This window comes from Erpetoichthys calabaricus, chromosome 1 (assembly GCF_900747795.2).
Source record: "Erpetoichthys calabaricus chromosome 1, fErpCal1.3, whole genome shotgun sequence".
NCBI classification, from domain to species: domain Eukaryota; kingdom Metazoa; phylum Chordata; class Cladistia; order Polypteriformes; family Polypteridae; genus Erpetoichthys; species Erpetoichthys calabaricus.
This window is the reverse complement of record NC_041394.2, coordinates 155,788,868-155,813,732: the sequence shown is the minus strand read 5'-3', so window position 1 is coordinate 155,813,732 and position 24,865 is coordinate 155,788,868. Positions and strand designations below refer to the sequence as shown.

The 24,865-nt window shown below is 38.6% G+C and overlaps 1 protein-coding gene across 9 annotated transcripts in view; it reads left to right on the top strand.

Annotated features, from left to right (window-relative positions):
* Nucleotides 1-24,865, top strand: part of wnk1b (WNK lysine deficient protein kinase 1b) — a 293,364-nt gene that overhangs the window by 231,203 nt on the left and 37,296 nt on the right. For 8 of the 9 annotated variants that reach the window (XM_051920244.1, XM_051920239.1, XM_051920235.1 and 5 more), the window contains one exon: nt 10,451-10,636. The exons of the other annotated variant lie outside the window; for it this stretch is intronic. In XM_051920244.1, coding sequence (XP_051776204.1) covers nt 10,451-10,636 — 186 coding nt within the window. The remainder of the gene's footprint in view (nt 1-10,450; nt 10,637-24,865) is intronic. 9 annotated transcript variants of the gene reach the window in all.

The following is a 24,865-nucleotide window of genomic DNA, read 5'->3' as shown; positions in this document are numbered from 1 at the left end:
TCAGTTTGAAGAATATAGTTTAATACATTAAGTATGTAAAGATATGGCAACAATACAAAACACTTGTACTATTGTGAATATAGAATAACAGAAGAAATAAACAGGACATTTAATTAAACAATGAAGTAACTTAAAGGTAAAAAGATTGTGAAACTGGTTGAAACAAAAACCTTCATACAATGGGCCCCCATAAATAGAGAACCACTGATACAGAAAGTAAAAGCTATGAAATCCAGCATAATCAAAAGTAAATAACATGAGATTATTAAACGTGTGCACTTAGTAGATAATATCTACCAGTAAAGCAGACATAACTGTATTAAAAAAAAAGAAGACAAATAGCCAATTTACTGTACAAAACCAATCACTACCTCTTTGACAGGCTTTGGCAGATTTTTGTTCTAGATATGCTCCTGGCAGATTTAATTCTTTAAAAAAATTGAGCAAGGTATATGTATAGTGCTGAAATGTAATTTTGTTAAGTAAAAATAAATTAAAAACCAAATGCAATCACCCTTTACTGCATAACAGGTCTTCAATATATGCAGTATTTTGAGGTTGATAACAAGATGTAGTACTGAGCTATAAGATGTAAAATTTGCATGCTTTTATATTTAATAATAATAATAATTCTTTGCATTTATATAGCGCTTTTCTCACTACTCAAAGCACTTAGCAATTGCAGGTTTACTGCCTTGCTCAAGGGCCCAACAGAGCAGAGTCCCTTTTTAGCATTTTATGGGATTCGAAGCGGCAACCTTCCTATTGCCAGTGCAGATCCCTAGCCTCAGAGCCACATTCAGCTTCTTCATGCCCTTATGTGGCATTGTGATATGTTTAAAATAACTGCAAATTATTATTTTTGCAAGGAATGAAACTGTTACCTGCCAGCTTGAGCTTTTAGTATTTGCTTCTTTCCTGATCAACATCTGGGATGGAGTTATAATGAAAGGGGGGGTAAAGTGTACGTGGTAGCTTACTGACAGTGAGACAAAAATACATTTATTTCCTTTTACAAGACAATATTTATGAACCCTTTGGATTACCTGGATATTTTGCCTCCTGTCAATACTGAGTACAACATAAATGTTCATAGTGTAGGCTGGAAAGGGCATATGCTCCTTACAAGATGAAAAATACAAATTTTTATTCAAATTTGCCTGACTACAATGAAATTCAATGCATACATTTTCAGACCATTTTAATAGAATTACAACGTCCTCATAAATGGCTTCAGATGTGTGTCGTTTCATGCTATTTTACATTCTTATTTACATGAAAATGATACTTTTAACGGCCTCTGTGAACAGACAAGTGAACTCAAATATATATGTACATCAGAAAAAGTGCAAAGAATCTGTGATACGGTGTATTACTTTCAATTTCCTTTTGTTGACATAAACACACCTCAGAAACAGAGAAGGCATTGTTTTCTGAAAATTAAACCTTTGTTGCTTCACATACGCTATAAATTTTAATGCTTGTTTTTAATTTTGTACTCATGCCATACAGACACAATTTTAAACAATAAGAACAGACATAATAATTTCTAAAGTTGATTAAAAATGTTTTAACACTACAATTACCAGAGCTTATGAAAAAACTCGTAGATCCGTCCCACCTTAAATCGCTTCACACTTCTCCATCAGTGTCTTTTGTCCTGTAAATGTGTTGATAAGCAGCAAGCATTTATTTGGATCACATAAAGACACGCTATAGCTCGCTATAGCTCAAATGTTATTTATTTGGATCACCTAAAGATGCGCTATAGCTTGCATGTTATTTGAATCACATAAAGACACGCTATAGCTTGCATGTTATTTGAATCACATAAAGACGCGTTATAGCTCGCGTGTTATTTATTTCGCCAAAGCTACACCTTCCTGATCTAAACACTAGCGTGGTGTATGTGCCCATAAAAAAGTCTAACTGCATTCTCATACCTTTGCTCGTGTACTAAAGTGTCAGCAGGTATTTTTCGTGACATTACACGTGTAATTCGTGAGTATGCCTTTGACGATCAAACAGAGGAAGGTCTGCAGTTCACTTGTGACTTTATGCTGTAGATCTGGCTCTTACATACAAATGACGGTGCATGTGCCCAAAACATTAACATTTATATGTTACTTACATAAAACCCAGAGCTAATGTTATTTACCTATTTACCTTGAGTTATTTACTTACATGACGAGGGTTCTACATCAGGTCAAGAATGTACTTTTGCCATCGCTGTACTTTGTATATGTACATGGGAAGCTCTGCATTTGAGACTTTACGTTGTAGGAAGTAAGTACATAAATAAAGGTAAATAGGTAAATCGAATGTTATTTACCTTGAGTTATTTACTTACATGACGATGGTTCTACATCAGATCTGGTTTTTATGTAAGTAACATATAAATGTTAATGTTTTGGGCACACATCCTTTGTATATAAGAACCAGATCTACAGCGTAAAGTCACAAGTGCAGAGCTTCCCATGTACATAAACAAAGTGCAGTGATGGCAAAAGTGCATTCTTGATCCGATGTAGAATCGTTGGCATGAGTTGAGTGTACCTCTGTTATAGCGCGTCTATGTGAAAATGGCAGTGTCAAATGCGTGGGGGTGGAGGGGGTTGGTGTGTGCAGGGAGTTGGGAACGTGAACGCGGCTGAGAGAATAACAGAATAGAAAAAAACAAAGCTAACCTTTACAAGTATCATAAATTACACCGGCTGTTACAGACTGGAATCAAATGTATGTTTTTATTCTAAAATAGTAAGAATACGAGCAGCTCAGTTCTCAAAACGGACTCGCCCAGGATTGAACCCGCGAAGCTTTGTTTACAAGTCAGCAGCTGATATCGTTGCGCCACCGAATCTCTCATGCCAATTGCGTGTCAGTGTCACAGGTAAAGGGTTGTTTTTCTGCAGTTATATTTTTGAATAAAAGCACATTTGTTCTGTTATATTTGTACCTTTTGTGAAAGTGTTTCTTTGATATTTGGAATTCAGGCTTCACACATTATACACTTCATGTCTACATTTTGTCAATTATTACTAAAACATGAAAAACGTTTGTTTTAACGATGTGTTTACATAGATCATTGTAGACACGGAACACACATGAAATGCATGTGTTCCAAATAACAATATAGTATTTACAAAAGGTGTCATTTTGCTTGACTTCTCACTCTATACAACTCCAAGCTACTGACACGCAGGTAAACAGATTTGAGCTGAGAAAACTGTGTGCCAGTGGGGGATGTCATAGCAGACTGCTTGCTGTTTGCTGCTTATCGACACATTTACAGGACAAAAGACGCTGATGGAGAAGTGTGAAGCGATTTAAGGTGGGACGAATCTACGAGTTTTTTCGTAGGCTCTGGTAATTCTAGTGTTAAAGGCTCAATAACCTCTATTTGAAAAATTCTGAACTTATCCTTTAAACCTGGGGTTCTCAGGTTCGGTCCTCAGGCAGCACTGTGGCTTTAGGTTTTTTTTTTCCCCAATCAGTCTCACAAATTAATGCATCAGTAATTACTGTTTAACCTCCTTAGCATTGTATTTTTTCCAAAAAAACACGTAAAAAGCATTGCATTTTTTTTTACATGAAAAATGACACTTTTATTAAATCTCAAAAGTATAATAATTATACAAATAATAACAGTAATGATGAATAAAATAATAATATGAAATTAACAGTAATAATATTACTAGTAATGATGCCAAAACATTATATAATCTCAAAATGAGTCCTTTGTGTGGTAAATCTTAAAGCACGGTGAAAGACATAATCTAACATCACAGTCGGGACAATAATTTTTTTTTTTTTTTTTTTCGGATTTTCTTTCCAGATTTATCAGTTTTTGAACAGCACACCGCACAAGTATGAGTTGGATTCTGTTTTTTCTGTTGGAAGTATATAATCAATAAAATGTCTACCAATAAGACGCTCTGTATTTATCCGTGATTTGCTGGGTCAACTGCATCTCTTTAGCCATAGTGTGGACAGTGGATGTGTGGTAATGATTTGTTGTATAACCTGGCATGTAAAGTTTGCATGATATACTGTTTCGCCAGCTTTTTGTTTGTATAAGAAGAACACATTCCAAATGTACTGTTCCACCAGATGACAAAATATATTTTTGTCGTATTTCTTTTGTTGCCTCCACATAACGGGATAGAAAGTCAATTCTTGATCCGCACAATCCACGCCGCCCATCATGCTACTGTAGTCAACCACAGCACAAGGCTTCGTAACCTGATTGTTGCCTTTTACCTGTACAGTTGGCAGTGGCTGGATTATGTACAGTGGTAAGAAGACAAACATCTTTCTTGTCTTTCGATTTCAGTGCAAGTACTTTACCCTTTTGCCAAGCCACTAGCACACCTTCCTGTAATTTAACTCTGCCAAAGTCTTCTGGCATGCAATGACAGTTGCGACGCACTGTTCCCATATGCGTCAGTCTTTCTTTGCAGCAAGATGTCAAATAGCTCTGGCGAAGAATAAAAATTGTCCATGGCTACACAGTAACCTTGATCCAGCAGAGCATTTATCAAAGTCAGCACTGATGACATAGCAACTCCATACTGATTGTATGTCGGATCAAACATTGTTCCTTTCCCTGTGTACAAACCGAATTCCAAATCTATCCCATTTTAGATTCTTAAAACTCATAAAACTTTATGTGAAATCTTGCTCTATTTCACGCGATGTACTATATTATATCCATGACAGTCTGCCCTTATAAGCTATGAGACTTTCATCGATGCTGATATCACAGTCCAGAATGTAAACACTCCGAAATGTTGCTACAATGGCCTGGTATATCTCCCAAATTTTCTATAAGTTTGGGTGCTGTATGGGTATTTTTATCAAAGCTTTCATTGTTGATGAAGTGCAGATATTTCTTAATTAGTGAAAACCTACACTCAGACATAATTTCTCCAAAGAACAGCAGTACTGACAGCACTTTTACAGCTTGAGTGATTCTCGGTTCGGGGGTAACACTTTTAACTTTTAGCACAGTTTTCGCAGCCCCAAGTAATACTGGGGTTTAATGCTAAGGAGGTTAATTAGCTAGCTTTGTTTTTTATTTATTTATTTTTATTTTTTTTTGCAATAAGTAATATCAACAAATCCCTGTTGTATATCACAGGTAGTATTTTTGCTTTACACAGCATTCATTATAACCACTTGATACAGTTGTGCCTAATGCTAAAATTGATGCATCTACCACCAACTATTACGCCATGCTCAGGGTTACTTGTTATACCCATTCCAACACTAAGCTGAACACTACCTGATGCTAGAACTATTGCTTTTCAGCATTATGCCACATACCAAAAGCATGATGTACTAGAATGTAGAATTTATTCTTGTGTACCTAATAAACTGCCAACATAATAACACCAGTATTTTAAATGAACAAGGTTCAAAAGTGAAGTTAATTTTTTCAAGAACTTTAAAAATCACATTGTGAGCTGAACGAAACTTCAAAAATGGTAAAGAATATGAACATTTTTCTTTTTTTTTTTTTTATTGTTCTTCCAAAACCTGTTATATAAAACGTAGTTATTATACATAGGTTTTATGGTGGCAGTCTTCTGAGTTTTACGAGTGAAGTACCTATGTGTAAGGGACAGAGGAGCATGAAGAACAATATGGTAGTAAACTATAACATAAACTACACAAACCATCCTAGCTATGCCAAAGCTCAGTGATTTGAATGGTGTAAAATAATAAATAGCTGAATTTTTTTCATGTAAGACATAACAGAATACACTAAGGGTCAAGTAAGCATCAGTAATTTTATACAGCTGTTTATACCTTAAAAAGTGAAAGGTTTAACAGTATATTAGAACATTAGTACATTTAATAAATACATGTACATGAAATATGTGACAATTCATTTCATAATAATAAATATTGCTTGCCGTGGCTGAAGACTTTTAAGAGAGAGAAGGAGTAGTGATTTGAATTGATTTTGAGTAGACCTCTTTAAAAAAAAAAAAAAGAGCAATGCCAAATGAGCACAATAAATTTAGAGTTGAGGCCTTTTCATTTAACATTGTGGTGTGTTATTCATTCATTCTAAATGATCCCATTCACAAGTTTTTTTGTTAACGTAAACTTACAGATAGTTGAGTAGAGAAAGTACAATAGCTGCATTTTTATTTTCTATTTTTTATTATTTCTTTAATTCAAAGAAAATTACAACTTCACTTAGAAAGTCTGAAAAGTTTAGAGGGCAAATACAGAAGTGGTTTTGGGAGGGTGCCTGAGCCAAGCACCTTGGGTTTTAAATTTTCAGAGAACCATAATTGACACACCACAATATAACTTTTTTTTCTTTGTTTTGTTGTCCATCTATTTCTTAAAATTAATTATGGCTAAGGTTGATACTGTTTTGTAGGATGTCAGTGCCTTAAACTTTTGTCATCAGTTCTTGTGCCTGCTAGATCGTGTTTGCTGTGATATTGATTTTGTTTACCATGGAAATTGCATCTATTAATTTTTTGGGAAGAGAAAAAAGATCATTGTCTGCCTTAAAGGTGTAGCAAATAAATTGAATCAATTAAATTACCATCTGCAATAAAATTATACAATGAGAACGTTGAGTAAGCTTGCCAAAAGATGTGACCCTGTCTGGAAATGTGTTAGGTGCTTTTACATATATGATAAGCACCTACTGCAGTCACCATGTCTGTCACTCTGTCCATGTGAAACAGTTCAGCTTACAGTGGAATGATTTTCTTGAAATTTGGAATGTATGCTTATTCCTGAAATTTGTTTTCTGTGAAATTTGAATTTTCTAAAGTTCAATTTTCATTGAGATTCCTGAATATTTTGCACGTCATATCCAAATCTCCTAACTGAAAAGCTTTGGCAAAGTTTCAAACTCAGAAACATTCTGCATGACTTCAATTACAAGTTAGTTTCTATTTTAAATTTCCCTTTAGAGAGATTACTTCAACTTGCATTTTTTGTTTCATCTATCAGCCTGTCCCGACCTCAAAATAGAACCCTGATGTAAACCTGTGAAATGGCAGGAAAGGTGAGCAAAGCCATAGCTCTGGTACACCAGCTCATTACACCTGCCACTTACAAGTTACAGATGAAAGTTTTTTTTTAAATTAAAGTCACATAACTCAAAGTAAATGTAAAAGGAAAGGAGTTATGTAAGCCTGGCTGTGTATGGAGTATTTACATTTTACTAAAAGCTACTTTACAGCTATATTATTAGCAGATCATAATGATTCAGTATTTCTCTAATAGCTATCATTTATTAGCAAAGCTCCAGCTCGTCTGTGAAGCAGTCATCAATTTAACCTTGAGACTGCAAGAGAGATTTTAGGTCTCTGTGTGGTGGTACTTTCAAAAATACAAGAAAATGAAACTACTGTAAGTTACAGACCCATTTTAACTGGCTTCAGGTGTGATTGCTATATTGCCAGCACCTGTTTCTTGCAACAGGTGAGTTCAAACGAGCATCATATGCTTGTAATAAAACAATTTTCCCACAATTTTGAAAGGGTGCCAATAATTTTGTCCGGCCCATTTTTGGAGTTCTGTGTGACATGATGTCAGATTTGGCTTTTTTTTCTCTGTTTTTTTGTGTTGTTCCAATGCACATAAAGGAAATAAACATGTATATACAAAAACATTTGTAATTGCAATAATTTTCTGGGAGAAATGGTGCATTTTCTGGGAAAATTCCAGGGGTGCGATAATTTCGGCCATGACTATACATTACTTGAACTGAAAGTTGTTACACCTTGCATGCATTTTCGAACTTGTTGCTATTTGCAGGTGTCATAAATTACTTTTTTCCGTCAATCATATGGCTATACCCCATATAGAACTTTGCTTAAATTCACTGATTGTCAGCTTCTAGTTGGTATTGACGAAAATACTGCAGTGAATCCTTGGCTAGATAGAACCCTTCTCTCTGTTGCCAAGCTCATTCTGCATTTTCTCTGTCATTTTAATACAAGTCTTTATTTAACTAATACTTTCATTTCAGGTGATCTTGCTTCATTAGCTTTACATAGCTTGTTGATCTCATCTTTGTTAATAGACCACTAGTTGTACAACTTGGAGCTGCACATGCCATTTCTTAAGTTCCACGCTCCAAAGTGGAAATTCAATATTTCATGTTGGAAAAATAAACTTTTTGCAAACAACTTACTCTCAAATAGATGAGTTTCTGGCATTAATATTAGCTCTGTGCACATATTGCTGGTAGTAATTGGGATGCAATTAAAAGCTTTATTCAGGCCCAGACTATATCTTTGTGTCCTTGCATTTGGTACACTCAAGTTTTAGCTCTCACCCCTATAAAGGTCATGCCCCCTTGTGATGAATAAAAATCATCAATTTTTAATTGCCAACACCACAACTAAGTATTTTAGTTCAAAGAGCAGAGTTTTGAAATCCTCCTAATAGAAGTCACACTTCTATCTTGGAGCCCAAGACAACCAGGCTGTTTGCTTTCATAATCAAGATAAATGCCTCATATCTCCATAAATTTTTTCTGCATTAACTCTGGTTCCTTTTCTATTGATCTCCAGATAATCAATAAAGAGTTTTTAGATTACTACTCCAAACTATTTACTTAAACTTCTAGTACCACTCCCACTGACAAATAATTTCTTCATAGCTTTCCCTTAGGGCTTGTTTTTAGATGTTCCCTTTTCTTTGGCTGAACTTAAGAGAGTATTTTGAACTGTACGAGTGCTAGAAAGAACCCCAAGGCCCCCCACTTGGAACAGTTGTTGACAAAATAAGGAGATTATGCCATCTCCAAACTAATAATTTCATTTACATAATTTACATTGTAATTTCTCATTTGATATGTATGTGCTTTAAGCCTTAATAACTGAGAAATATAAACTTGTATGTGTATCATATTACAGTTTATTGCATTCGTAATATGTGGCAAAGCAATTGCAATAGAACCAAATTGTGCAGACCTAGTTCCAATCTTCTTCACAGTTACCACAATTATCATTTAAATTAAAGCAATAAAAATATAATTGAACACACTTTGAAACCAACAGGTGCCCTGCACTTTGTATACAGTCCACTAAAATATATATTTTTATGGTATTATTGTGGCAGCTGTTAAAATAAATGCAGGACAATTGGTTACTGTTTATCTTCTCCTTCTGTCATACATCAAAGAGAAAAAGTACATACTGTAAGGCCTTAAGTTCCAGAAAAATATAATTTGCAGTAGGATCACAACTACTGCCTTTATATTCTTTTCCTTATTGTAATAAATGAAGTGTTCACACGACCAAGATTGCACATCTGAGGTTAAGCCGGTGTCGCATTAGATGGCTTCTCCTACGATTTTCAGCCATACCCTTCAATTACATAATTTTAGCCAATGTCCCGCTCATGTGAAGCTAAGCAGTTTAATATGACATATCTAACGACTGAGACCAATTAGTCTGTGTCTGGCTAGGAAAGTTTGATTTTCTTTTTAGTCAGAGGGGACAGTGAGAAGCAATGAGTGTTCAGTCAGCAGTATAATGCATACAACCTCACAAATAGAAGAAAAGTGTGTCTGTCTTGTGTTTTATTTACTAAAACAGAATGGAACAAAGGAAAAAAAAAGGCTGACACTGCAGCTGAACACACCACAGCTACTAACCCTTAATGCAGTGCTGGTACATGCCCGGCTCAGTCAGACAGTTTGGGGGCTGTGGACCTCACAAATATAAGAGAAGTTTGTCTTTTTGATGTCTTGTATTTTACAGACCATAACATAATAAAAAGAATAAAGGGCAGAGATTGCCTTTGAATTCAGTCGTGTAATTTGACATGGTGCAACCATGAGATCAGCAATTATGATCTGTAAATCTGACGTACTCCATTGTGTAATATGACATCAACTTAATAAATGGCCCTATCATATAGCAGACTAAGTTGTTTCATTACTTCTGTCCATCAAAATGCTAACAAGACAATGGTATTAATTTGTCAGTTGTACATTGCATTTAGGGAACAGAGGGCAAAGAAGAAGGCAAATAAGTAGACTCATCCGTATGAGAATATGAGTCACTATTTAGAAAAATGGATCGAAGCAGCTACTGCAGATAGACTCGCTTGGTAAACCTTTTGCTTTTAGGTTCAGCTTGACCATGATTGTACTGTTGCTTCATGAACAGTCTCACCAAATCCATGTTAGAGATTGACTATTAAGTGCTGGATATACTACAGCTTTTTCTGTGTTCATCATTTACAGCTTTCATTTCATGTAATACAGAAGCCTGGGTGCCTGCTGTCTATTAAGATCTTAAATGATAAAAAAAAAAATACTGGACTAAAAATGTATTACTCACTTGGGTATTGTTTAAAAGTTGTAGTCTTTTTCATTCAAGTAATGCTAATGGAAATTGACTGCTACTATCCAAAACCCGCTGCAATTTAAGCACAGTGCTCTTTCTATCTACTATAGGTCCGTTACTGGCACAAAGTGCACCTTCAGTACTGGAACAGCAGCAGACTCTGCATCCTTCTGGCACTGGTCCAGAAGAAGGGCACAAGCAGCATCTGAAACCATCTCCATCTAGTGAGAACCTTTGCTCTACATACACAAGCGATGCTGCAATTTCTGTTCCAAGCTTATCTGCCCCAGCTCAAGGTACAAGGAGACGTTTTGTAATTTATGGTGCTATTAATGATGTTTACAGAGGTTGTCTTTTACATTGCCTTCAGAAAGTATTCACCATCACCAACCTTAATGTTGTCAGCTTTCTCTAGAAACAGTTTCTGCCATCTGCCAATACAAATCCTCTAAAGTCAAAGTGGATAGATAATGGATCATATAAAATACAGTAACACTATATCTCTCCAAATTTAGTTAGGTTGCATCTGAGTTTCTTGTTCATATTTGAATAAAGGCCAATTGTGATAATTTCACACCAGTTGAAAGCATGTATCTCTTCAGAGGCTTCATCATGAAGACCAGGAATATTTCTGTTCAATTGAGTGCTAGAAATCTGAGGAGCTGTTCTGTGAAAAATAATTCTGAAATATGATTGTTATCATATCTGAGTACTGGTAAACAATCATTTGGTAGAAAGATTCTCAGAGCATGGCACCAGTTCATACTTTTTTAATTATTTTCATTTTCTCTGCTTTAATGTCTGTATTAGACTGTTCACCTATATCTTTCACTTGCATTGACACTGCTTGCACATAACAGGACCCTGCAAATACACTCACTACAAACTCACAGTTTTATATTAAACAAGTCTGCAGAGATACTAACAGATGCTTTACAAAATATTAAAACATAATTCTAAAAGTTATTTAGTTGCACTAGACTGCACAGTCTCTTTCTGGGGGTTGTATTTTTCCCTTGAAGTGTTCTCTCACAATTGTTGTTTTGCTGTGAACCTTGCAATTGGATCTTTCCTATTTTGAATACAGCTGTTGTTACTAGTGTCTCCTGCACCAGGGTTTAGGTAGCAAGGTATTTGTGTGCATAATGCTTTCTGGATATAGAACTGGGTAATTTAGTATGTCTAAAATATGAGACAGTTTGTTTAGGTGTCCTGATTTAATCTTAAACTGTCGCTGATATGCAAGACTATCCCGGAAAATACAGAATATCTGGTCTCTCTGTCTTTGGTCCTTTGTAGAAATTATCTTTGACAAAGGTGTCACACACCGTACTGCTATCACCATAATGCTTTAAACTTAGTTTGAGTTTCTTCCAGGAGTATTGTTTTGCATCTAGATTTTCTTTAGCAAAGGTCACAAGTATAGTCATAAATTCAGAATTTAGAACATGATAATATATTCAGCATATGCTGAGCGTGCCATAAATAAACTAAAATTGCTTTTTGTGGACTCATATCTCATTTAAATTTTTTTTAAATGTGCTCAGGAGAAGATGCTGCCTATTAGTGATGGCATCAATTGACTAATTGCCCGGTCACATATTTTGGGAATACCCTGCACTTAAGTTGTTGTTGTCTTTTAGATACTTCTGAATTTAAAATCACTCCCAACACTTTAACAGCAACACTTGGAGTCATACTAAATTGAATAAAACTGTTTTAACATCCAGTACCACACTTGATAGTCTATGATACATTAAATTGAAAAATACTGGATTTTCTCTGTGAGGATTTCCTTTCCTGTTTTCATTGATTGGATTTTATTTTGCTATTTGTTTGCTGCATGATTAAAAAGGTAATCTTCTACAGCTCAAACAGACACCAACATGCCAGATACAACTCTAGTCTTGAATTAACCTCAGAAGAGCAAAACCTTTAATTTCCACAGTTCTGGGGATGTTAGCTCATTTATAAAAGATCAATTCTTCTTTTTTCATAATTTTTTATTATATAGTAGCACATTTAGGATATTTTCTATGAATTTAGGAAGACATGGTCAATTAAGTAAACATGCAAATAGTAAAGCAACAATTTTTTTTCAAGTGAATATTTTCTGGAGGTACTGTAATATGACTTATGGGTCCATGGTAACATAAGGGTTTTATTTCTTGCATGTAATTGCTACCCCTTGTCAATGTAACAATTTACATACATAGCTATGCATGTTTTAAAGCAACAGTAAAATGTATTTTGGTATGTATGGCTGTTAGTATGGCATTTTTTAAAAATTCAACTACTATTGAATGCCTTGTCTTAAACATGTTATTTAGAAGTCTACATTACTTTTAAAAGTAAATTCAATGAAAAAGGTGCCTTTTTGTAAGGCTTGGCATTTGAAGGATCTTTTAACACTAGAATTACCAGAGCCTACGAAAAAACCCGTAAATCCGGCCCACCTTAAATCCCTTTGCACCTCTCCGTCAGAGTCTTTTGTCCTATAAATGTGCCAGATAAAGACAAGCAGTAAGCAGCCTGCTTTTCCATCCTCCCACCGCTGCAGAACGTGCACAAACTTTTCCCAGCTCATGCCTTGTTTATCTGGGAGTGAAGTGCAGGAGTTTTAGAGTGGAAATAATAGATCGTTATTTGGAACACATGCATTTCATGTGTGTTCTGTTTCTACAATAATCTGTGTAAACACATTAAAACAGAAACGTTTTTCATATTTTAGTAATAAATGACAAAATGTAGGCATAAACTATATAATGTGTGAAGCCTGAAGTCCAAAGATCAAATAAACACTTTCACAAAAGGTGCAAGAACTATACAACAGCTTCCCTGGTGTAGTGGTAAGATTAGCTGACTTGTACTCAAGAGTCCTTGGTTCAATCCTGCTGTATTTACCGTTTTGAGCAATGAGCTGCTCTAATTGTTAATATTATACAATAAACACATACATTTGGTTTGCGTCTGTAACAGCCGGTGTACATTTATAGAACTTGTAAAAGTTAGCGTTTTTTTTTTTTTTCTTTTTTCACTTTTATTCTCTCCGTCACAATCATGATACATACTACCACCCATTGCTCCCAAAACCTCCCACCCCACCCCACCCCCCAGGATCTGACGCTGTTACTTTTTATTTGAAACTGGGAATAACTGTAGATGTGAGTAGTGTTTTGAGGCAATGGAACTGGACATTTTCTGATCTGGAGGGATAAAAGCTGACACACAAACGCTGCTGAATCTGCCTTCTTCGTATCTCACCATCACTTGATTTTTTTTTTTTTTTTATTCAGTTTTATTAAGTGTTCCTGCTCACGCTGAATTAGTATGCACCTTATGGGCTATGATGTCAAAGCCGCACTGACAAAAAAACCAGACATAGGTATGTATGATATTTAGAATTATTCATTTTATGACCTGTATAGTACATTTCGGAAAACATTGTGGCACGGATGCAACATTATTCATATTCATTCGCATAACATCTTGCGGTTGTAATCAGTGACCACGTGTTTTTCTTTTTTTCCCCCCGATCTTGACAGTCCCCACATGTTGCTGTATAGGGGTGTTTCTTTTGTACTCCAGGACATGCAGAGGAAAGAATAGTACAGAGAGGTCAGTTCAGCGCTATATACAACCATCAAATTCAAATGTTAACAGTTCACACACACACGCAAGGACCGTCCTTCCTACATTTACGACATGTGTACCTGTTGCAATGTACACACTTCTCTCTGTGCTGTGATTTCTATTACACACCTGAAAGAAAGAGACAATATATGTGACTTTTGAAGTAATCATTTTATGACCTGAATAGTACCAATCAGAAAACATTGTGGCACTAATGCAACATTATTTGAAAACGAACAGCATCAGATCGGGTGTGAATTTATACTGGCGCTGTTAGTTAGGGTCAGATCAGGAGGGGTGGGGCGAAGGAGAGTGTGATCATGATTGAGAGAATAAAACTGAAAAAAGCTAACTTTTACAAGTACAATAATTTTTTACCCAATTTCCCATATATTTGTTTCTTTCTTTTTTCTTTGTGCTGTGTTGACATCATGCACCAGAAGGCGTGAGCTTATTCAGTGCAAGCAGGAACACGCTGGTGGCCAGTTGCTGTGTGCTCTAACAAACTTGACCTGGCGGCGATCAATGCATATGTACTGTGCAAGGCATGCACGGGTGCCACTGAGAAAAGAAGAGTTTTCATGGCTCACCTTGCAGAGGAACTTCGTTGTCACATCTTACTAGAAAAGGAGATGGAAAAAGAAAAGGAGGATGCAACATCGACAAGCGTCTGTTCTAAGACAGCCGCTTTCCCCAGGAAAATAAACTGAGTCAGTGTCAGGTGCCCTTTCAATGTAATAGGAACCAAAGCATACAGAGAAGTTCATTGCAACAGGTACACATGTCATAAATGTAGGAAGGATGGTCCTTGTGTGTATATGAACTGTGAACATTTGAATTTGATGATTGCATATAGCGCTGAACTGACCTCTCTATACTATTCTTTCCTCTGCATGTTCTGGAGTACAAAAGAAATGCCACCATACAGCAACGTGGAGACTGGCAAGATCGGGGGAAAAACAAAAAAAAAAAACAAGCGGTAACTGATTACAACTGCAAGATGTTATGCAAATTAATATGAATAATGTTACATCCGTGCCGCAATGTTTTCCGAAATGTACTATACAGGTCATAAAATGAATAATTCCAAATATCATATGTACCTATGTCTCTGTCATAGACCATAAGGCGTATACTAATTCAGTGTGAGCAGGAACACTCAATAAAACTGAATAAAAAAAATCAAGTGACGGTGAGATATGAATAAGACAGATTCAGCAGCGTTTGTGTGTCAGCTTTTATCCCTCCAGATCAGAGAATGTCCACTCCCATTGCCTCAAAACACCACTCACATCTACAGTTATTCCCAGTTTCAAATAAAAACTAACAGCGTTGGATCCCTAGGACGGTAGTATGTATCGGGATTGTGACTGAGAGAATAAAAGTGGAAAAAAAAGGTAACTTTTACAATTACTATAAATGTACACCGTCTGTTGCAAACCAAATGTATGTGTGTACTGTATAATATTAACAACTAGCCAACCCGCGGCATACCATACGCCGCATAATCAGGCCGCTTTTTTAATGATTTTTAAGAACAGGGAGAAAATTAACATTTGAAAAATCGGTAATGTAATAAATCACCAAGAAAAGTAACATTTCATGTGCCCACCCCCAACTCGTCACCTGAGTCGTTTTCCTCTTTGCACAGTCCACATGCACGTGTGAGTCACGTAGACTTTTCATTGTTGTTTGCGGTTTTGGCTGCTTTTCTATATATAATCCACCAAGTCACCCGACCATGGTAGTACTGAGGGTGGGGTGAGGGGGGTGTGTACAAAGGGCAGGGATATAATCAGTGCAAGCGTATGACCCGCTAGTCATGTTTTTGAAAGTTTGGCCCTGTGCCTTATTAATTGTCATCGCAAAGGCAAATCTAACAGGAAATTGTCTTCGTGTTAAAGTAAAAGGCAAATTATCCGCAACAAACAAACTGTTTTGCAGGCTGCATACCAGCCCGCGGAATTGTATACGCCGCATAATCACGCCGCTTTTTTAATGTTTTTTAAGCAGAGGGAAAAAAATTTACATTTGCAAAATCCGTAACGCTGCTTTCAGTAAGTACAATACACACGCATTTAATTTGTTGGCCACTGATTGCCAGCCGTCTTTTCTGGTTTGGGCTGCTTTTACAGTTTTACCGCTTGTGCATATTAAATCTTGAAATCCTTCGAGTGACTAATTAACTAACTAACACCCACCCACCCAGCTTGTGTGAAAAAAATGCGCCCGTTCTTTCATCATTTTGTTGCAGCCTATCAAAGACTTGCTGATCATGTTTTCTAGACTCAATATACATTGGCTTTTCACTCAGCGCGAGGGCGCACATTCATTTCAGATTATTATATCCAGCTAGTCTGCTAGACTAATCTGCTACACGGCTGCGTTTGAAAAACCGACTTATCCCGGATGAGTTTCACCGGTATTAATGATTAGGAATCTGGTTGGAACAAAACCCTGCATCCACAGGGGTTCACCAGGAACGAGTCTGGGAAACACTGCTGAACACAGACGAAACCGACTCAGGTGAGGAGTGGGGGCGGGCAAAGTAGTTGCAGCTATTGATTATTCAGTGTTGTTTGCCTGGGTGTCTGATCTGCGTTGACTGACATGGCTATTTTCTGCGTATCCCATGGTTGTCTTCAGGCAGTGTGAATGCCTCGAGAGACAGGGCATCCTTGTGTGGTGAGTTGTTGCAGTTTGTGACCACCTCGCCGATGTTATCCCAATGTTGGCAAACAAAGCCAACAGCCATGTTGCGAAGTTTGAGAGCAACAGTTTCGTCAATGACATTTTTCCAAAAAAACCCGACTGATAGAAACAAACAGTTACCTGATGCAGGAATTTCTATAAAATTGAAAGAAGTGTTGTTTCCATGAAATACATTTGAAGCCGTAGCCATGGAGGGCAAAAGAACAGTCAACGTGGCTCACAGCTGGATTTGGACAGCAGCACAGACCAAAGCGAGTATGTGTTTGATGAGCTGTTCGAGTTGGTAGAGTTTCTGGGTGGGGCTTTGTTGTTTGTTTCCCATGGTTTTCGATGGTGGACGTGGTCGGGTGTCGTAACCAAAACAAATAATGAAAAGTCAACGTGGCTCAGAGGTACATGTGGACTCCTAGCACAGACGAAAGTGACTAACTGGGTGGTCGGTGAGTTTTGCGTCCGGGCACATGAGCAGGCAGTGTGAATGCCTAGAGAGCGAGGGTAGATGCGGGCCGGGGAAACGCATGTTTGTTGCGGATGCGAATTGCTGTATGTAGTGTGTAAAAGTTTGCTATGGTGCACGAGGTCATGCGTCGTAACCGAAAAGTCAACGTGGCTCAGAGGTGCATGTGTACTGTAGGACAGATGACCATAAATGACGGCGTTTTTTCCGAGTCATCCCGTCCAAATTGGTGGGCGTGGCTCTGTGAGTCGTCGTCGTATTCAATAGTCTTAGAGTTGGTGGGCGTGGCTCCTTCCTGCGTGCGCCATTGGTGTCTTACTTGTCGGCGGTTTAGTGAATCCACGCCCCTCCCGGCGTGCTTTCCATGGGTGGCGACTTGTCGGCGGCTTAGTGAATTATATATACCGCCGACAAGTAGCCACCCATGCCAGAAGGGGCGTGGATTCACTAAACCGCCGACAAGTAAGACGCCAATGGTGCACGCAGGAAGGAGCCACGCCCACCAACTCTTAGACCATTGGATACGACGAAAACTCGCAGAGCCACGCCCACCAACTCGGACGCGACGCCTCGGAAAACATGCCGTCATTTCTGTTTGTCTGTGCCACAGTCCACTTGCAGCTCTGAGCCACGTTGACTTTTCATTAGTCAACCTCAGTGGAACCTTGGTTCACACAGAGGCAGCGTCAGAGAGAGACAGAGGCACACACACAGGCAGCCCGAGAGAGAGCCGCGCGCGCACACACAGGCAGCGCCACAGAGAGACAGAGGCACACACACAGGCAGCGCGAGAGAGAGCCGCGCAATACTTTAAAACTGAGGTTAAAACACAATGAAGGAAGCAGTCTTTAAAAACCAATAAGCCCTGTGCCTCTTTTTCATTAGCGTCTCACCTGCTTCACCGATGCAGGCCCTGCAACAGTCGAGACGCTCTTTCACCAGCTGCCCTTCTCTGTGCCTGACTCCACTACTGTCAGTCGCCTGATTAAAAATGGCCTTTTGAAGGGGAGCTATGGACCCGCTATACCACAGGAACACATTGCCTTCAAGCCTGCTCTCGCTCACTCTTAATGTACCAGCTTTCTCTCTCTCCTCACTCGCTCGCACACTGCACAGGGGAGAAATGCCCGCAGCACGACTCCACCCGGAAACTGTTTCAGCCACACTTCCACGCCCCTCGCTACGCTCTGAGTGCAATGATTATTTATTTAAAAATGGCCTTTTGAAGGGGAGCTGTGGACCCGCTATACCACAGGATCACCTGTGACATTGCCTTCACATTGTTTTCCTTTTATTTATGATCCCGTCGAGCAGATCAGACACCCAGGCAAACAACACTGAATAATCAATAGCTGCAACCACTTTGCCCGCCCCAACTCCTCTCCTGAGTCGGTTTCGTCTGTGTTCAGCAGTGTTTCCCAAACTCGTTCCTGGTGAACCCCTGTGGATGCAGGGTTTTGTTCCAACCAGATTCCTAATCATTAATGCCGGTGAAACTCATCCGGGATAAGTCGGTTTTTCAAACGCAGCCGTGTAGCAGATTAGTCTAGCAGACTAGCTGGATGTAATAATCTGAAAATGAATGCGTGCCCTCGCGCTGAGTGAAAAGCCAATGTATATTGAGTCTAAAAAACATGATCAGCAAGTCTTTGATAGGCTGCAACAAAATGATGAAAGAACGGGCGCATTTTTTTCACACAAGCTGGGTGGGTGGGTGTTAGTTAGTTAATTAGTTACTCGAAGGATTTCAAGATTTAATATGCACAAGCGGTAACACTGCAAAAGCAGCCCAAACCAGAAAAGACGGCTGGCAAAAAGTGGCCGACAAATTAAATGCGTGTGCATTGTACTTACTGTGAAAGCAGCGTTACGGATTTTGCAAATGTTCATTTTTTTCCCTCTGCTTAAAAAACATTTAAAAAGCGACATGATTATGCGGCATATACTACACCGCGGGTTGGTATGCAGCGTGTAAAACAGTTTGTTTGTTGCGGATAATTTGCGTTTTACTTTAACACGAAGACAATTTAGGACCATCTAAGAAGACGCATGTTTGTCATGGATGCGGTGGACGCCGGCCGGTGAATAAGCAGTGTTGGTGGGCGGGGAAACGTTTTCCGTGTTCCTCCAGGACCATCTAAGAAGATGCATGTTTGTCGCGAATGCGAATTGCTGTATGTAGCATGTAAAATAGTTTGCTATGGTGCACGCGGTCGGGCGTCGTAACCGAAAAGTCAACGTGGCTCAGAGGTGCATGTATACTGTAGGACAGACGAACATAAATGACGGCGTTTTTTCCGAGTCGTCGCGTCCGAGTTGGTGGGCGTAGCTCTGCGAGTTGTCATCATATCCAATGGTCTTAGAGTTGGTGGGCGTGGCTCCTTCCTGCGTGTGCCATGGGTGTCTGTCTTGTTGGCGGCTTAGTGAATACATGCCCCTTCCGGCGTGCTTTCAATGGGTGGCTACTTGTCGGCGGCTTATTGAATTATATATATAGATAAGAGCAGCTCACTACTGAAAACTGCACATATAGCAGACAGTCGGGATCGAACCAGGGACTCTTGATTACAAGTCAGCAAATCTTACTGCTACGACACAGAAGCTGTTGTCTTATCCTTGAACCTTTTGTGAAAGTGTTTATTTGAACTTTGGACTTCAGGCCTCACACTTTATATAGATTATACCAACGTTCTGTCATTTACTACTAAAATATGAAAAACGTTTCTGTTTTAACAATGTGTTTACACAGATTATTATAGAAACAGAACACACATGAAATGAATGTGTTCCAAATAACGATCTATTATTTCCACTCTAAAACTCCAGCACTTCACTCCCAGATAATTAAGGCATGAGCTGGGAGAACTTTGTGCACGTTCTGCGGCGGTGGGAGGATGGAATAGCAGGCTGCTTGTCTTTATCGGCACATTTACAGGACAAAAGATGCTGACGGAGAGGTGTGATGGGATTTAAGGTGGGCCGGTTCTACGAGTTTTTTGTAGGCTGTGGTAATTCTAGTGATATATGAAATGCTATATGCAGGGTTCGTACAGGTCCTGGAAAGTCAGAAAAGACTAACAAGCCAAAATCTAGTACCGAACAGTCCCTGAAATTCTTTAAAAAAAAAAAAATTTAAATAGTACTTAAAACTTGTGGAAAATATTAAAGTGAATTCCAAAAATTACATATCGTGAGATAGAACATCGTGTATTTGGCCAACAAAACACTCATATCTTGCATTAACATCACTTTAATAAAACATCACTTTAACAATTAGTTGCTGTGCCCAAGCAAGGCATTTAGTTTTGTTGGGGTTTTGGTTGGCTATATTCCACACACCTCCTGGTGTATGTGTGTATATAGGCATCTTCACACCTAGCTCATTTGGCGCATTTTTTTCTGTTCTAATTCTGGTGGGATTTCTATGAAAGTCCAATTCATTTAGGTAAATGTGAACACATCAATTGCACCTTTGTGTGGACCAAAACAACTGTACCAAGAAGACCCTTTTGGAAAGGCTGGTGTCAGTGCAGTACCAAGTGAACAGCAGAACGGTTCACGTCAGATATGAATGTGATCCAACACAGAACTGATCTAACTACAAGAAATATTGTGAATTATTTGTCAAAATATGTATGCTGTGGTAGTCGCACTAAGCATCTGCTATCGATAATCGTGAATCTCATTCCCAGTGTAATACATCAAGGGTTAACAAGGAGAATTAAAAACAATAAAAAATACAAATTAAAATACACATAGGTACAAATGTAACACGACTCACATAAAACGGCTTGCACCATTATCAGTCATTCAGAGCAAGCCAAGTTTTGTTTACCTGGTCAGGCTCACCGTTTATTGCATGCAATTAGACAGCAGTTAAAAAAATTCACTTTTGATTGAGTTGATCAAAACACATAACAGAGATGGCAAGAAACAAATAGCAGTTCCCTGTGAGTCCAATAAGCAAACCCCCTAATCTTATACTATGAAAATGATGTGCAGGTGAGGTGATGAGTTCTTCTCAATGCTCACACTTTGACATATGTAGTAAATTGTTGATTAAACAATCCAAAATAAACATCAAGAAATATATAGAAGTGTTAAGACAGTAGACATGTGATTTGAGATGAACTAAATTGACGTTATATTTGTATGGCGGGTACTGGAAAGTAAATCTTTTTTTTCTTTTGGCTGCTTCCGTTAGGGGTTGCCACAGCGGATCATCTTTTTCCATATCTTCCTGTCCTCTGCATCTTGCTGTGTTACTCCCATCCCCTGCATGTCCTCTCTCACCACATTCATAAACCTTCTGTTAGGCCTTCCTCTTGCCTGGCAGCTCCATCCTTAGCATCCTTTTCCCAATTTACCCAGCATTTCTTCTCTGCACATGTCCAAACCAGTGCAGTCTCACCTATCTGACTTTGACTGTAAACCGTCCAACCTGAGCTGACCCTCTGATATACTTGTTCCCTATTCATCCTTGTTACACCCAGTGCAAATTGTAGCATCTTTAACTCTGCCACCTCCAGCTCTGTCTCCTGTTTTTTGGTCAGTCCCACAGTTTCCAACCCATATAACAAAGCTGGTCTCACTACCGTCCTGTAGTGTTTCCTTTTCACTCTTGCTGATACCTGTCTGTCACACATTACTCCTGACATTTTGCTCCACCCATTCCACCCGGCCTGCACTCTTTTTCACATCTCTTCCACAATCCCCTTTGCTCTGTACTGTTGATACCAAGCATTTAAACTTGTCCACCTTCGCCCACTCCCTGCATCCTCACCATTCCTCTGACCTCCCTCTCATTTTCGCACATGTATTCTGTCTTGTTCCTACTGACCTTCATTCCTCCCCTCTTGAGAGAATATCTCCATCTTTTCAGGGTCTCCTCAACCTTCTCCCTACTCTCTCTACAGATCACAATGTCATCAACAAACATCATAATCCATGGGGACTTCTGTCTAATCTCATCTGTCAACCTGTCCATCACCATTGCAAATTAGAAAGGGCTCAGAGCCAATCCCTGATGTAATCCCAACTCCATGTTGAATGCATCTCTCACTGTCACATGTCTCTCGTACATATCCTGTACAACTCATATACTTCTCTGCCACTCCCGACTTCCTCATACAATACCTCAACTCCTCTCAAGGCACCCTGTCATATGCTTTCCAGAGGCCCACAAAGACGCAATGCAGCTTCTTCTGACCTTCTCTATACTTCTTCATCAACATCCTCAGAGCAAACATGGCATCTGTGGTGCTCTTTCCTGGCATGTAACCATACTACTGCTCACTGATCATCACCTCACTTCTTAACCTAGCTTATACTACTCTTTCCCATGACTTAATGCTGTGGCTCATAAATTTTAACCCTCTGTAGTTACTACAGCTCTGCACATCCCTCTTATTCTTAAAAATCGGTACCAGCACACTTCTTCTAGACTCCTTACAGATCCTATCACTTTCCAAGATTCCATTAAATACTTCTTCTCCACTCCTCAGGCATCTTCTCACTTTCCAAGATTCCATTAAACAATCTAGTTAAAAACTCCAATGCCATCTCTCCTAAACACCTCCATGCTTCCTCCTTGCTAATCTGTTGCACTTCCTGATTCACTATCGCCACATTATCCAACCTTCTCTCTGTCTTTCTCTTCATTCATCATCCTGTCAAAGTCCTCTTTCCATCTGTTTAATGCACCCTTCTCGCTTGTGATTATATTTCCTTCTTTATTCTTTTTCACCCTAACCTGCTGCACATCTTTCCCAGCTCAGTCCCTCTGTCTAGCCAATCGGATCAGGTCCTTTTCTCCCTCCTAGTGTCCAACCTCTCATACAACTTATCATACACCTTTTCTGTAGCCTTCACCACCTCCCATTTCACAATATGCCTTATTTCCTTGTACTCTTTTCTGCTTTCTGCATCTCTCTGACTATCCCACTTCTTTGCCAACCTCTTCCTCAGTATACTCTCCTGTACTCCATTCGTACTTCTGCTGTAGTTGCCTGGCTGTCTGGTAACTCTTCACTGTCACCCATTGCCTGTCTTACCTCCTCCCTGAACTCAGCCTTGTAGTCTTCCTTTTTCAACTTCCACCATTTGATCATGGGCTCTGCCCTCACTCTCCTCGATGTCCAGCGTCATCCTACAGACCACCATCCTATTCTGCTTAACTACATTTTCCCCTGCCACCACTTTGCAATCTTCAGTTTCCTTTGGATTGACCCTCCTGCATAGGATATAATCTACCTGTGTGCATCTTCCTCCACTCTGGTATGTCAGAACTGGGTAGTAAATATGAAACATAAATTTAACTTGAAACTTGCCTGCTATTTCTACTGTCATAAAACTGAAGGATATGCCCCCAGCAGAGCTAGCTTTCTTTTCTACGCTCGCTTATTTCAGACGCGTCCTTACGTAGTAAATGTAGTTGCACATAATTTCCAAGTAGTCTTCCACTTGTTCGATAATAGGCATTCCTCTTAATGCTGTGTTTGATAAATGTTCCAAACAATAAGGAGAAATGCAACACAATTGTTACCAACCCAAAAATATATTGTTTTTCCTGGAAATAAAATTCTGTCCAGTGAAAGTTCACAGTACAGCAACACGGTGTTTATTGATGTTTTTATGCTCACGTGAAATTTAACAGTGTGAAATGTAACTGAACTAACTGGAAATTGAAACAAAGTAATGAATCATCATCCCCTTATTCAGAACAAAGCAAACAAACTGGTGAAAATGCCTTTCTTGTTAAGCGCACAAAATTTTAAACTATGCGAAAGGTTTGAAGTCCATGAACAGTTTTTATTTGCATCGACTATGTGGTCTACCAATCAACAATGGACAATATAATCGACCGTCGTCTCAGCCCTAGTAAGAGGTTAGCAAGATAAATTTTACATTGTTTATTAGGGCTGTCAGATCGAAAATAATTCAGATTTATTTATGAAAAGAAGGCAAAAGCTGACATTTGATTGTAAAAGTGCAGATGTTTTTTTTACCCACACCGATTTTGACATTGAGTTACTCGAGATGTGCTGTGCAAAGCTGAAGTATTATTATGATTATCTTTATTATTGTAAAACCTACAGCTAGACTTGTTCCCAATGTAATGTGGCTGTTTTGTGTTTTTTTTTGTTTGTTTTTTTAATGTAAATCTTCTTCAATCCCACAAGTTTAAGCATAATTTTACATCTGATTCTGACCCATTCACTTTTAAACCTGAGATTCTTGAATGTTGTTCTCATTAAAGCAAATGGAAAAAACTCATAATTATGATTTTTCTTTTATTACAATGCTTCAACATTAGAATTACCAAAGCCTACGAAAAAACTTGTAAATCCAGCCCACCTTAAATCCCTTTGCACCTCTACATCAGCGCCTGCTATACCATCCCCCCCCCCCCCCCCCCCCCCCCCCACCGCTGCAGAGTGGGCAAGAAGTTCTCCCAGTTAAAGTTGGTGATTTGGGAGTGAGCTACCTAGAGTTGTATAGGGGAAATAATTTCATGTGTGTTGCGTGTCTACAACAATCTATGAAAACACATCATTAATACAGAAACATTTTTCATGTTTTAGTAATAAATGACAAAATGTAGACATGAACTGTATAATGTGTGAAGGCTGATGTCCAAATATCAAATAAACAGTTTCACAAAACTGTTGTGAAAACAGTGCAATACGACGGCTTCCGTGGTGTAGCAGTAAGAACTGCTGAG